Source organism: Ixodes scapularis, unplaced genomic scaffold (genome assembly GCF_016920785.2).
Source record: "Ixodes scapularis isolate PalLabHiFi unplaced genomic scaffold, ASM1692078v2 PGA_scaffold0__279_contigs__length_252992795, whole genome shotgun sequence".
In the NCBI taxonomy this organism is placed as follows: Eukaryota; Metazoa; Arthropoda; class Arachnida; order Ixodida; family Ixodidae; genus Ixodes; species Ixodes scapularis.
The window spans coordinates 216,820,191-216,832,796 of NW_024609835.1; the positions used below are offsets into that span (position 1 = coordinate 216,820,191).

The following is a 12,606-nucleotide window of genomic DNA, read 5'->3' on the forward strand; positions in this document are numbered from 1 at the left end:
TCTTCAGGCAAGGGATGAACAGAAATATGAATCATCTTATCCAGGTAATTAGACCAAGTAAATAATTGACTGACTAATACAATGCAGTTTTGATGAAAAAAGGTATTGCTGCAATAAATCCTACGAAAAAGAAAAAGGTGCAGTTAATGTATGCATACACCAAAACAGTTGTTGTTATTGCAAGTCGAATAGCTTTGAAGCAGGTGCCTGCAACAATTTATTCATCCCCACACTCAATAAAACGTCATCCTCGTAGCTGAAAATAAGTGTGCACTTCGCACTCACCAAAAAAGGAAGAAAGGCGATCGAATGATCGAATGTAGAATCGCCGATCAGCACAAAGGGCGCAGGAGCTTCCTCGCTAAAAGTTGCTATGGTTATTCGGTGACGCAGTCCTGAAACAACTTCTCCTAGGCCCTAACGCGACGTATACCTTTCGCGTCGATTCATAGCCATTTCAATGTTCAAACAAAGGTAAGAGAACGCGAAATTTTCATGCTAAAGGCACTCAAAGTTCTATCGATCCTCGAACACACTCCGGAATCCCAGCACCGGTACGGCGATACGGCTGATGCTGTCTCACAGGTGTTAATATCCATATGATCCAGAGCGATCTTGCGCAAAAAGAGTATAAAGTCTCATTCCTTCATATTTTCACAATATACCAGCGTCAGCGGGCACGAAAAAGCCCGAAATCGTCGGAAAGCCGCTGCACATCACGGCTGCCGCGCACCGAACAAACTCGCATCCGCCAGCTCTGGGCGCTGCCATCTTACCTGCGACGTCACGGCTCTTGTGAGGTCACGTGACGAGTGGTCACATTTGCGTAAAACATGGCGGCAACCGGGGGGGTGCCACTTCGGAACTTCCGGTTTATCACTCTAAGCCCCTCTACCTCGTTGACTCCATGGCTCCACGGAGCAGCCACAAAGGGTTCGGTTGGCTCGGTTCTCGGCGTCTCGTCCCAGTGGGATCAGTCCCATAGCCATTTGAATGGGTGTTCTGTGCGGTGAATAGTGCGTGCACAGACGCGGTGGGAATACCAGGGACTTGAAAGTGGATAACGAATGCTAACAGGTGATCAGGAGCGTTGAACGATCGGAACCGACGCCGCTTGAATCGGTGATGCCTCGCCTCGCAACTGTCAACCGAAAACGCCGGATCACTTGCGGCAAGCACAGCAAGCAGATTCTCTGTTCAATAAAGACATCACTTCATTTGTCGCTATACGATTCCTTCATTGAGTGTTTTCTGGCCGCGAAGTAAATGCAGCCATCGGAGCGCGAAAGCAGTCGCGGACAAACCTCCTCTTATGCCCCCCCCCCGCCCCCCCCCCCCCCCCCCCCCCACACACACACACGCACACATACATCACCGCCCCTACTCGTAAAAGGTGCGGTGCCGGTGCTTCGAGGCGCGTTTTGGAGTACTTTAGTGCGCACGGAAGGCAGCGAACGGGCGTACGCACTTGAAAATCGCATTTTAGCGAAAAGCAATCCAGCTCGCCGGGACTTACTTGTATTGCTCCACTGTCGCTTGCCAGCCGACAGGTTGCTTTTGGGGGTGCTCACTGTGACTACCTGTTGATTGAATGCCGTGTGACTACACATGGTGTCGTTAGTATTACTAAGGGGGGAGTAGCGATATCTGTGACGGCTTCTGACTACCCCTACGACTACCCTTTTGTTGAGAGTGTACCGGAGGCAAAGAATGCTCGAAATTAACAGAAAATGTGTGGTTGTTGAAAAACTTCCTAAAAGGAGCATTAAGGTTTATTTGAGACACAATAGAAGTACGGTCATAATAGCCATGCAAACGTTGAACAAAAAAAATGAGAGCCGTTTACAACTCCCTGTAACACCGAATTGGAGCGCAGCTCTTGAGGAGGAGGAGGGAAGGGTACTGAGGGTTACCTGTTCTCGGGGCGGGGGGGGGGGGGGGGGGGGGTCATGTGACCTCGGGGGGTCACGTGACCCCCTAGAAAAAATTTTCCGCTAGATTAAGCGGGGAATTTTTTTCCGCTAGAGTTAGCGGGGAAATGTTTCCGCTAGGTTTAACGGGAAAAATTTTCCGCTAGGTTTAACGGGAAAATTTTTCCGCTAGACTTAGCGGGGAATTTTTCCGCTAAATCTAGCGGGGAAATTTTTCCGCTAGATTTAGCGCGGAATTCTTTCCGCTAGATTTAGCGGGGAAATTTTTCCGCTAGATTTAGCGGGTTAATTTTTCGCTAGATTTAGAGGGAAAATTTTTCCGCTAGATTTAGCGGGGAATTTTTTCCCGCTAAATCTAGCGGGGAAAATTCCGCTAGATTTAGCGGGGAAATTTTTCCGCTAGATTTAGCGGGGAAATTTTTCCGCTAGATTTAGCGGGGAATATTTTCCGCTAGATTTAGAGGGAAAATTTTTCCGCTAGATTTAGCGGGTTAATTTTTCCGCTAGATTTAGCGGGGCATTTGTTTCCGCTAAATTTAGCGGAGAAATTTTTACGCTAAATTTAGCGGAGAAATTTTTCCGTAGATTTAGCGGGAAAACTTTTCCGCTAGATTTAGCGGGGAATTTTTTCCGCTAAATCTAGCGGGGAAAGTTTTTCCGCTAGATTTAGAGGGGAAATTTTTCCGCTAGATTTTAGCGGAGAAATTTTCCCGCTAGATTTAGCGGGGAATTTTTCCCGCTAGATTTTTCCGCTAAATTTAGCGCAGAAATTTTTCTGCTAGATTTAGCGGGAAATTTTTCCGCTAGATTTAGCGGGGAATTTTTTCCGCTAAATCTAGCGGGGAAAATTTTTACGCTAGATTTAGCGGAGAAATTTTTCCGCTAGATTTAGCGGAGAAATTTTTCCGCTAGATTTAGCGGGAAAATTTACCCATAATGCACCGCGCGGTTACGCCGACTGTAGCAGACAGCCTGCTATCATCATCGAAGGGACCATCAAGCCAGGTGCACGGGCTCGCGTGGCTGGCAGCTCGGGCGGTTCGGCACCGTATGTCCTGGCGGCCGGACCTGCATAGTTTCGGCTCCTCGAAATAAATATATTTGCCACCTGAACCAGGTTACAACATTGGCGACGAAAACCAAGAACCCCTGATGACTAGCAGCAGCTCCAACGGCCGAGACGTGGGAGACAGCAGCACCCACCGCTTCCATGGCCCTGGGACGTTCGACTCCGACAAGGAAGAGTGGAAGCTCTATCAGATAAGATTTCAAGCTTGCTTGGACGTCGCGAAGATAACCGCCGACGTCGACAAGAAAAATTTATTGATAGCTTCACTTGGATCGACGACGTTTCAGCTGCTGTACACCCTGGTTCAGCCTCAGAATTTCTCCGAGCTGACGTATCAAGACCTCGTTACACAGCTCCAGGATCACTTCGCTCCGAGGAAATTCAAGGAGTTCGAGCGAGCCAAGCTATTTTCGGCGCGTCAAGAGGAATCGGAGAACGTAAAGGAATTCCTCGCAAGATTACGGTCCATTATTGCAACTTGCGAATATGAGAAGGAGACAAACGCCAGGAACTGTTCACTGTTGACGGCATTCATTGTTGGCCTTCGCGATTCCCGCATCCGGGCGCGTTTGGTAATGGAGAAGGACTTAACGCTAGACACTGCACTGCGGCTGGCCGAGTCTTATCTCAGGGCTGAAACGGAGTCCCTCCAATTGAATCGTCCTGACCAAAATGCGCTGCACGTCGACAAAGTAAAGCATCCTGCTTCTACCCCAGCCAAGTGTTTCCGGTGTGTCAACAGCAACCACGTAGAGTCTACTTGTCGCTATCGGAATGAATCCTGCAACAGCTGCGGCAAGAAAGGCCATATTGCAAAGATGTGCCACTCCAGCGACCGCAACAAACAACGAGGAAACCGGAAACGGGACGTCAAAACCGTCACGAACGTTTTCGCTACTCGCGATAGAGACGGCGAATTTGTCACCTGTCTCGTCCAAGGAATCCCCGTTGATCTGCAAGTGGACACCGGTTCCAAGCTGACACTACTGAACATTGACACCTGGGAGAAGCTCGGATGCCCGCCACTCAAGAAAAGTGAGTGCAACCTGTGTTGTTTCAATAACCAGGCAATTCCTCTCAAGGGACAGTGCGTTCTCAACGTCACACTAGGCCAACAGACCTCTGCGTTGGAAGCCGTGGTGACAGAGAAGAGACACACCGACTTGCTTGGAAGAACGTGGATTGATGCGCTCAAGATCGACCTGAACCGATTGTTTGTTAGATCCATTGAACTGACTACACGCGCTAAGCTGGAATCAATGCTCACGCGATTCTCGCGCGTGTTCACCGACAGTCTTGGCTGCTGCACGAAGCTGAAGGTTCAGCTACAGTTCAAGCCTGAGGCAACACCACGCTTCTTCAAGCCGAGACCTATTCCGTTTGCGACACGTGCGGCGGTAGAAAAGGATCTGCAGAAACAGATCAACAACAAGGTTATTTCCCCAGTTGAAGTATCCAGATGGGCAACGCCAATCGTGGTAGTTCCCAAAGCTGACGGTTCAGTCCGCGTTTGCGGAGACTTCAGTGTCACCGTAAATCCTCAACTGGACATCGCTCAGTATCCTCTACCACGACCTGAAGAACTGTTTGCCAAGCTCAACGGAGGCAATCGATTCACGAAGTTGGATCTCTCCGAAGCGTACCTTCAGATGGAACTAGACGACGAAGCCAAGCAAGCCCTTGTAATCAACACCCATAAAGGACTTTTTCAATTTCATCGAATGCCTTTTGGAATTGCATCGGCACCAGCCGTGTTCAAACGAACAATGGACCAGGTCACTGCAGGTCTTGATGGCGTGGCTTGTTATCTAGACGACATCAATGTAACCGGGAAGGACACTTCCGATCATCTTAGGAATCTGGAACGAGTCCTCAAGCGCCTCGAAGAATACGGGTTCACTCTGAAGAAAAGCAAGTGCAGCTTTCTTCAAGAGCAAGCAGAATATCTTGGACAAGTGGTTCACGGTGAAGGGTTAAGTCCGTCCCCTAAGAAGATTTCTGCTATCCTCAACATGCCTGAGCCCAAAAATGTCAGCCAGCTGAGATCTCTTCTGGGGATGATCCAACACTACAGTAAGTTCCTGCCAAGCCTGGCCGAAAAATCCGCACCACTAAACGCCCTTCTACGAAAGGACACTGCCTGGAACTGGACCTCCGATTGTGTGGACGCTTTTGACAGGATCAAACAGCATCTATCAGCAACCGAAGCTCTTGCCCACTTCGACCCTGACAAGACGATCTACCTTGCGGCAGATGCTTCATCAGAGGGAGTTGGAGCAGTGATATACCATAAAATCAATGGAAGAGAATGTCCCATCGCTCACGCCTCAAAAACGCTTACGAAGACGGAGCGGAAGTATGCCCAAATTGAGAAAGAGGCACTGGCAATCTTTTTTGGTGTACGTAAGTTTCCCCAGTATCTCTGGGGACGCAAGTTTGTCTTGTACACAGATCATCGACCTTTGACCACCATTTTTGGACCAACCAAGGGCATTCCAGTCACTTCAGCTAACAGACTTCAACGTTGGGCGCTAATCTTAATGAATTACGCCTACACCATCGAGTATGTTCCAACCGAAAAGTTTGGGAACGCTGATGGTCTGTCCCGGTTTTCTGAAGGCCCTGATCAAGCCTTTGACCAAGAGATGTCACAAGGCGTGTTTTCCATTCAATTGAGGTCTGAAGATGTCTTCGCACTTCACACCGTAATTTGGAGCATATTCCAAGGTACCCTCAACGAAGACGCATGGCACCGGAGCGCTTCCAGTCTTCGTAATCGGGGAGATGTAGCAGACAGCCTGCTATCATCATCGAAGGGACCATCAAGCCAGGTGCACGGGCTCGCGTGGCTGGCAGCTCGGGTGGTTCGGCACCGTATGTCCTGGCGGCCGGACCTGCATAGTTTCGGCTCCTCGAAATAAATATATTTGCCACCTGAACCAGGTTACAACACCGACGGCGACGGCGACGGCGACGGCGACGCCGACGCTGCTCAAGCCGGAAACGGGCCCCTAAGAGCTGCGCTCTAAAACATAAGGTTGCATCTATCGCGTCTTGTTATTAAGTCGACTAAGCCTTAGCGATTGAGCACATTTCCATAAGAGAAGATCTCGGGTAGCTTTTGTATTGCGTGAAACATTCGTGGAAACCGATTTTGGACACGCTCTGACGTCGCTGCAGCTGGGGTGTTAAGGTTGTTCCAGACAACTGCCGCAGAGTCTAATTCAAGCAAAATAAGGCTTCTGTAGAATTAAAAAGATACATGATGGATCGTGTAACATAAAACTATGGCGAGTAACAGTGCCCAACATTTCTGAAGATGCTAACTGGGTCATTCACACATTAGTCTTGAAGTTAAGTCTATAATCTAGCATAACGGACAAATACCGCGCAGCCGACACACGTTAAATAAGAGCGTTGTCTAGATGTCAATCAAATAAAACCGGCAGGGTATGGCATCTGAACGACATGACTGACGTTTTTTTTTTTTAAGATTTAGATCGATCTGATCAGCTGCCGACCATGTACACATAGCAATAATGTCAGTTTGCAAGATGGCACACTCATAAAAAATTTGCACTTCGTGATATAGCTTCACATCACCAGCAAACTGGGACAAGGCGGAGCGCTGAATCACCTCTTGAATGTCGTTTCTAAACATGTTAAAACGCAAAGTACCTAGATGTGAACTATGCGACACTTCGGGAGGAGCGAAAAAAGATTGCGACTTGGCTCCCCCGTGGGGAACGCAGTTTAGTCTGTCTCGAAGATAGCTTGAAAACCACCTACAGTAACTAACACTTAACTCGTGAAATTATAATTTTATAAGTAAGATTTCATGATTAACGCGATCAAAGGCCCTGCTGCAATAAAAATAGACTGTGTACGTTTGTTCTGATAAGCGAACGCTTGGTGCCCCGTCACTCAGGAAAGTGAAGAGGGTAGTTTTTAGCCGAACGGCCGCTTATAAAGTGATGCTGATCCTGATCTATGACCTGTGTGAAGATGCTAGACATATGCATGTGTTTAGAAAATGCCGGTAACAAAGAAATGGGCCTGTAGTGAGCAGCAGAGGTAGGGTTTCCTGATTTCAATAAAGCAATAAAAACGCGTTTTTTTAAGAGTTTGGAAAGAAATATTTTTGAGGGACACTGCAAATATGTGAACAAGCAATCGAGGAAACATATATGTATAGACCTTTTAAAATAAGAAAGGGAATACCGTAGTGACCACTAAACGTTTTGGGGGAAAACTTCTTAATAGCAACCAGAACATTGTGAAGCGTTATGACAGGTGGTAACAAATTATTACAAAATGGTGGAGGTGTGCCTCACAAATATTATTTTTCAGGCGATGAATTGCCAGACAAAAAATACAGGTGAAGAGATTACGTACATGATTGGGGGTCAGAAATATACTCGTTATTATCTAGCAAGGTGATGTTATGTCCGTTGCGCTTCCGCTTATTGCGACTGCGCACGAAACGCCAGAACTGTTCAGCGCGCCGAGTCACCTTCTCCTGATCAAATGAACGGTAGACCTTTGTATCACTTGGACCTGGGATTGGGCTAGTTGGTTGTACATAGCTAAATTTTCTACACTGTGAAGTTCTACATTACATACGCGTGACCAGAAAATGAAAGGAAAAGAGTTTGTTACATGCAGATGAAGAGAAACACAACCTACATGGAATGAACGCAGACTAACAACGGTTTATTCTTCCCTTTTTTCTTCTTTTCCATGCATCAGTTTTCCCATGCGTGAGGTTGGGAAAAAAAAAAACGAAGATCTAAGAAATCACGAAAAATGTCATCATGAAAATGCGTGGACTTTTGATGTTTGTGGTGTTGTTTCTGTTCTGATGTACGTTCGGTTTCCATGGTGTACGAGGGGACCTTGAAGCTGGTGCTGGTCTTCGCCCCGCTATCCTGTGGAGTGCCTGCGGAATTCGATTTCATTATCGTTCAGTGAAATTAATGAATCACTGACGCACGTGCCGTGTTTTCCTGATGCCCCGTGGAAGGCTTCTATTACTTCGCGCTTGTTCCTATCTTTTGATATATCCAAGGCTGAGGTAGCGCTTCTCAGCTGCACCGTGCATAATGCGCTGCCAGGTTGCCGGGTGCTTGCAATTGCCCGCATGCGTTATTATGTTTTTCGAGTCTCTCCTTTAGGCACCTCCAGGTCTTTCCGATGTATGATTTGCACGCGTCAATGATATTTTATAACGAGCGGTTCATTCTTTAAAGGACGTTTTCCGCCTTCAATGATTTCAGTTCTGCTGTCCGGTTGTCGACTTTTGTAAGAAGTGCATTCAGAAGGCTGACGCGTTCTGCCGACATGGCGGAATCACCCAAAACGTGTGAAGAAGAACCCTTGTCGGTCCCTTGAAGACATTCCTTGATTCTCCACGAGGCTTGCATCTCGCCAAGTTCGTTTACTGCATTCGCCACACTCGTAGACGCTTACGCCGTCACGCATAAAAGCATCGTGGTCACCGGGGAGAATGTTGAAGGATTTCAAATGTAAACTGCGCTACAAGGGCTTGCACATACGAAAAAAGACTGCTTACCGTTTATCAAGAGAGTAAGTGCGGCGTACAACCTATCCATGTCGCTGCGCTGCAAGAATAGTATATGTTGCCAATCGCGCTTTTCCATTCACTGACTTCAATTTGTTTTCTTATCTGAGAATTTTTTTCCACACTATACTCTGCACCCAAATTTCAGAAGCGAATACAGAATTCGAAAAAGATCGCAACCTTTTTGGCATTCGTGCCTAGAGTGTGATGAATAATTACTCTATTTAATCGACTGCTTTGCTATAGAAACCGAAACACGCCGTTTTTTAACGGTGAATTTTCACACCATAAACTTAAGAATCACATTTTTTGCAAAAATATTGCCTTTATTTTATTATCATTCCCACGTAAGATTGACCGGCGAGTGAACCTTCCCCTAACCCCCCCCCCCCCCCCCCCCAAAAAAAAAAAAAAAAAAAATTACCGGCCGGTGCCACTTTCAGCACTCGTGCACGTGGGGCATTATTTCCTAGCTATGTGAAGTGAAGAACGTGCGCGTGCTACGCTTTGGAGACCGCGCGCTGGTCTGTGGATATGTATACATTGAAATTGTGCGTACCAAAAAATAAATCTCGTCGACCGCTTCGCTCTGCGGCCTAACCACAGGAATCGCTAGTGACCAAGATGGTTATTATGGAAGGAAGGTGGCGTTCGGATTCTTAGTACATAGGGCGAAATGTAACGAAATAGGCGCCACCGCGTACGGACCCCTCAGTCTCTCGACCAGTGGAAAGTTGAGATAATGAACGCCGCAATCTAAATACGGGGAAACAAGAAAACGGGTTGCTATGGCATTGTCGTGTCAACGTGGTTATTTTGCCCCATATTGACGTGGCGGCGTTCACTGAATCGGCGTGGGATGGGTGCGATGCAGTGCCCAGTACTTGTCTGGTCAGTAGGAAGTCTACGCGTGGCGGACGCTCTAAGCAACTCGCTGCGGGAGCGTCGTCTAGAGCGAGTCGTCAAAGCGCGGCTTTGGAAAACGAGTACATCGGTCGCCGTACGCACGAACGCTGAGAATGACAACGGGTGGAAAGAGATTTAAGCACGCATTCGCTGCCTTCCGTCGTGTCAAGAATGCGCGTTCGCCTAGAAACTTCTTTTCGTGCTTCTATAACCTTTTATATACTGACAAAGCCTGGCAGATCGCCACGAGAAGCGGCCGCCGAAATCGAAATGGTGGAGCGGCAAACAACGGGTGAGACCAAACCCACGTTGCTGTCGTCCCGCTGTGGCGAGACGCCGAGACAGACTTCTCGAGTGCGAACAAGTGTGTTTCGGGTCCTCGCCGCTGCAAAAGCTGTGCGCTGGCGTCCAGGTTTCCTGGAAAATTGCTCTTTGATGCCCTGCGCTACGAGATTCTCACTCTCCTAATCTGCAACCGGGTACCCTATGGTTCCGTCGTCGAACGGCCATGCTTTGTGAATATAAAGAACGCTATGTTGCTTCGCTCACATTGGAAGCCAGTTCTTGGGGGGTAGCAGACGAAGCAGACCCCAGGAACAGTGCAGGCTTAGCCTAAGCCTTTATAAAGGCCGACCAACAAGTAGAGGAGCAAGCTCTCCCGAAATTCCTCTTTCCCTTTGAGGAAGAGGGAGAGCCCTTTCTCTCTGCGGGGAGTAACTCAGATAAAAGGTTCCGTGTAGAAAGAAGGGGAGAACAGGGGAGATGAGTGACAGAAACAGAAAGAAGGCGACTGGGAACCGGTTTTCTGGTCGGCAGAAGAGGAGTCTGTAGGTCGGCCTTCATTAAGCAGCCAGCCAGAGGGGCGAGCAGTAGATGACAGCGTGTCGCGGCGCGAGGCAGTGTACGATTTAGATAATTTTTCCGCATCGCTAGTTAAAACGTCATTCCGGGGTCCTTGGGTATTTAAACGTCCGTTTCCGTTTACTCAAAGCTGTAGCGGAATTCCGCATGGCGTTAGTGATGGTTTCTATTCCTTCGCTGTTGTCACACCGTTCGGCGGTGCGACGCGACGGGGTTTTTTGGTCGCGTATATTTCAAAGCTTTACACGTGCACAATCCAAATACGAAGACATAATAGAAGGGATATAAAAATAGAGGAAAGAAAGCTCTAGTGTTAACGTAGTAGCATTATTCTCCATGGAATCGAGGGCCTCTCAGTCAACATTGAGACATCGTCTTAGGGCCGTAAATATTACCATTTTCGGCATTAGCTAATCTTAGTTTCTGACCTCTCTTAAATCCTAAGCGATGACACTCTTGTAAATATTAAAACTGAAATATGACACTAACACGCTTTCTCTATTATTAACACTTTTTCATAAGCTGGCTCAAACTCAGTTACATTAAAGACCTAAATTATTACTGGCAAATTAAAAAAAAAAAAACTACCGCTAGTTTCGCTGAAAGCGTTCGTTGTTTTTATTATACAACACCGAGCGCGGCTAAAATATTTCATTCGTTTACTGTTGCAAGTAAATCTGCAAGTGCAGTTACTGCCGTAACTGCACTTGCAGCTTTTTTTGGTATAAAATATGCTGCAATCTCGGTCTCAGTAACGAGATTCTTGATTATGAGTTTAATATACCAATTATTTTTATTTCCAACTGATAGGGATGATTCCATTTGTGGCTATATATTTCAAACCTTTTCTCACATTATGAAACAAAAACATGAAACAAACTTAGAAAAAGTATAACTTTATTAATCAACAGCTCTTCCAATTTTTCCGGATGCATAGAATTATTGCAAACCCTTATCAACCTCCACTGGTTATTTTCCATGGTCTCATTCGATCTGCTTTTCAGATCCCGAAGATCCCCATCATCTCCATTTTCCAAACGCACTTTAGCTGGAGCAATATCTCTAAACGGCGAATTATAATGTGGACTCAAAGCTTCATTGATTTAAAAAGAAGACATCTTTCCCAACACACAGAGCGCAGCGAAATGAAAAGTGCACATTTACGCCAATTAAAAACAGGCTCGAAACAAAATGTTGCATGGCAAAACTAAATTGGACCGTCGCTTCATTAGGGAAATGAGACGGCCAACAGTCCAACCCCCCCCCCCCCCCCGGCCACACACACACACACCCCCCCACCACACCAAACACCAAAATATCGCGATAGTGGAAAACGCCTCCTGTTTTGGAGACCGTTATGACCATTCAGCGCGGTGATTGCGGCGTTTTCTCTCCCGAAAAAGAGAGAGCCATTATATTCGGCACAAAACAACAGAAAAGAGACGAACGAAATTCGCAAGAAGTGCAGAAATAAAATGTCAAAGAAAAATAAGAAAAACAAAAACAAAAAAAAAAACAAAAAACAAGAAGGCAAAAGGAAACCTTCACTAGTGCCTTGGCTGACCTCATCTCTCGGAAGGCCCCGAGACCACCGGAAGAAGCATCCGTCTCGCTTCTTTCTCGACGCTTTCATATCGGCCTGCGGGAGTCCGGCATTCCGTTTTTTACGCGTCCCCCTTTCCCGTCTTCCATCCCCGCTTGCTGGAACCGCAGCGTCGGAATGCTCAATGAGAGATCCCCGTCCTTTGTCTTAAGCTGCGTGAGAGGGCTCCTCTCTTTCACGGTTTCCACGTCCGCCCTATTTCACTGATTGAGATGGAAACGCCCTCGCTGACCAGCGGTCAGACGGATGACCCCGCTTGCTGGTCTCTTGTTTGGTTTTCCGGTGTAGTGAAGTAAGGTTCTGTCGGGGAAAACGGGGGGATATGATGGTCTGGGATCCATCTCTCTGTGGGTGCGACCGCGGTGTGCGGTGATTGAGGGCACAACTCATTTTTGTTTTCCAATATTTTAAGCGAGCTTTACGAGGAAAATCTGTCTGTTTCTTACGATTGTTCAGAGGCGAAAACTAGACAGTGTATGACATGAGTCAAGCTGAGATGGCGTAAATTGCATGGGAAATAGTCAGTGTTGGAAGACGAAGCAATTCACGCTCGGCTACAAATATGCCCGTTCTACGAATTTTTATTAGTGCGCTCGGTGAAAATCCACTTATCGCAGATTATAGGGAACATGCGGGCCTTAAGAACGATTTGCTC

General features: G+C 47.2%; 1 protein-coding gene across 1 annotated transcript; it reads left to right on the forward strand.

Moving 5' to 3' along the window:
- Positions 1-3,083: 3,083 nt before the first annotated feature.
- On the forward strand, positions 3,084-8,366 carry LOC121046288. Its single transcript, XM_040500356.1, has 2 exons — positions 3,084-4,217; positions 8,277-8,366. The coding sequence occupies exons 1-2, from the start codon at positions 3,084-3,086 to the stop codon at positions 8,364-8,366; spliced, it is 1,224 nt and encodes a 407-aa protein (XP_040356290.1).
- Positions 8,367-12,606: the final 4,240 nt, after the last annotated feature.

Excerpts from the sequence above, each read along its gene's own strand:
- LOC121046288 (XM_040500356.1), top strand. The coding sequence starts at position 3,084 with ATGACTAGCAGCAGCTCCAACGGCCGAGACGTGGGAGACAGCAGCACC. Across the intron at positions 4,218-8,276 it reads TCGACCTGAACCGATTGTTT|TTCTGCTGTCCGGTTGTCGA; the intron begins GTTAGATCCATT and ends CAATGATTTCAG.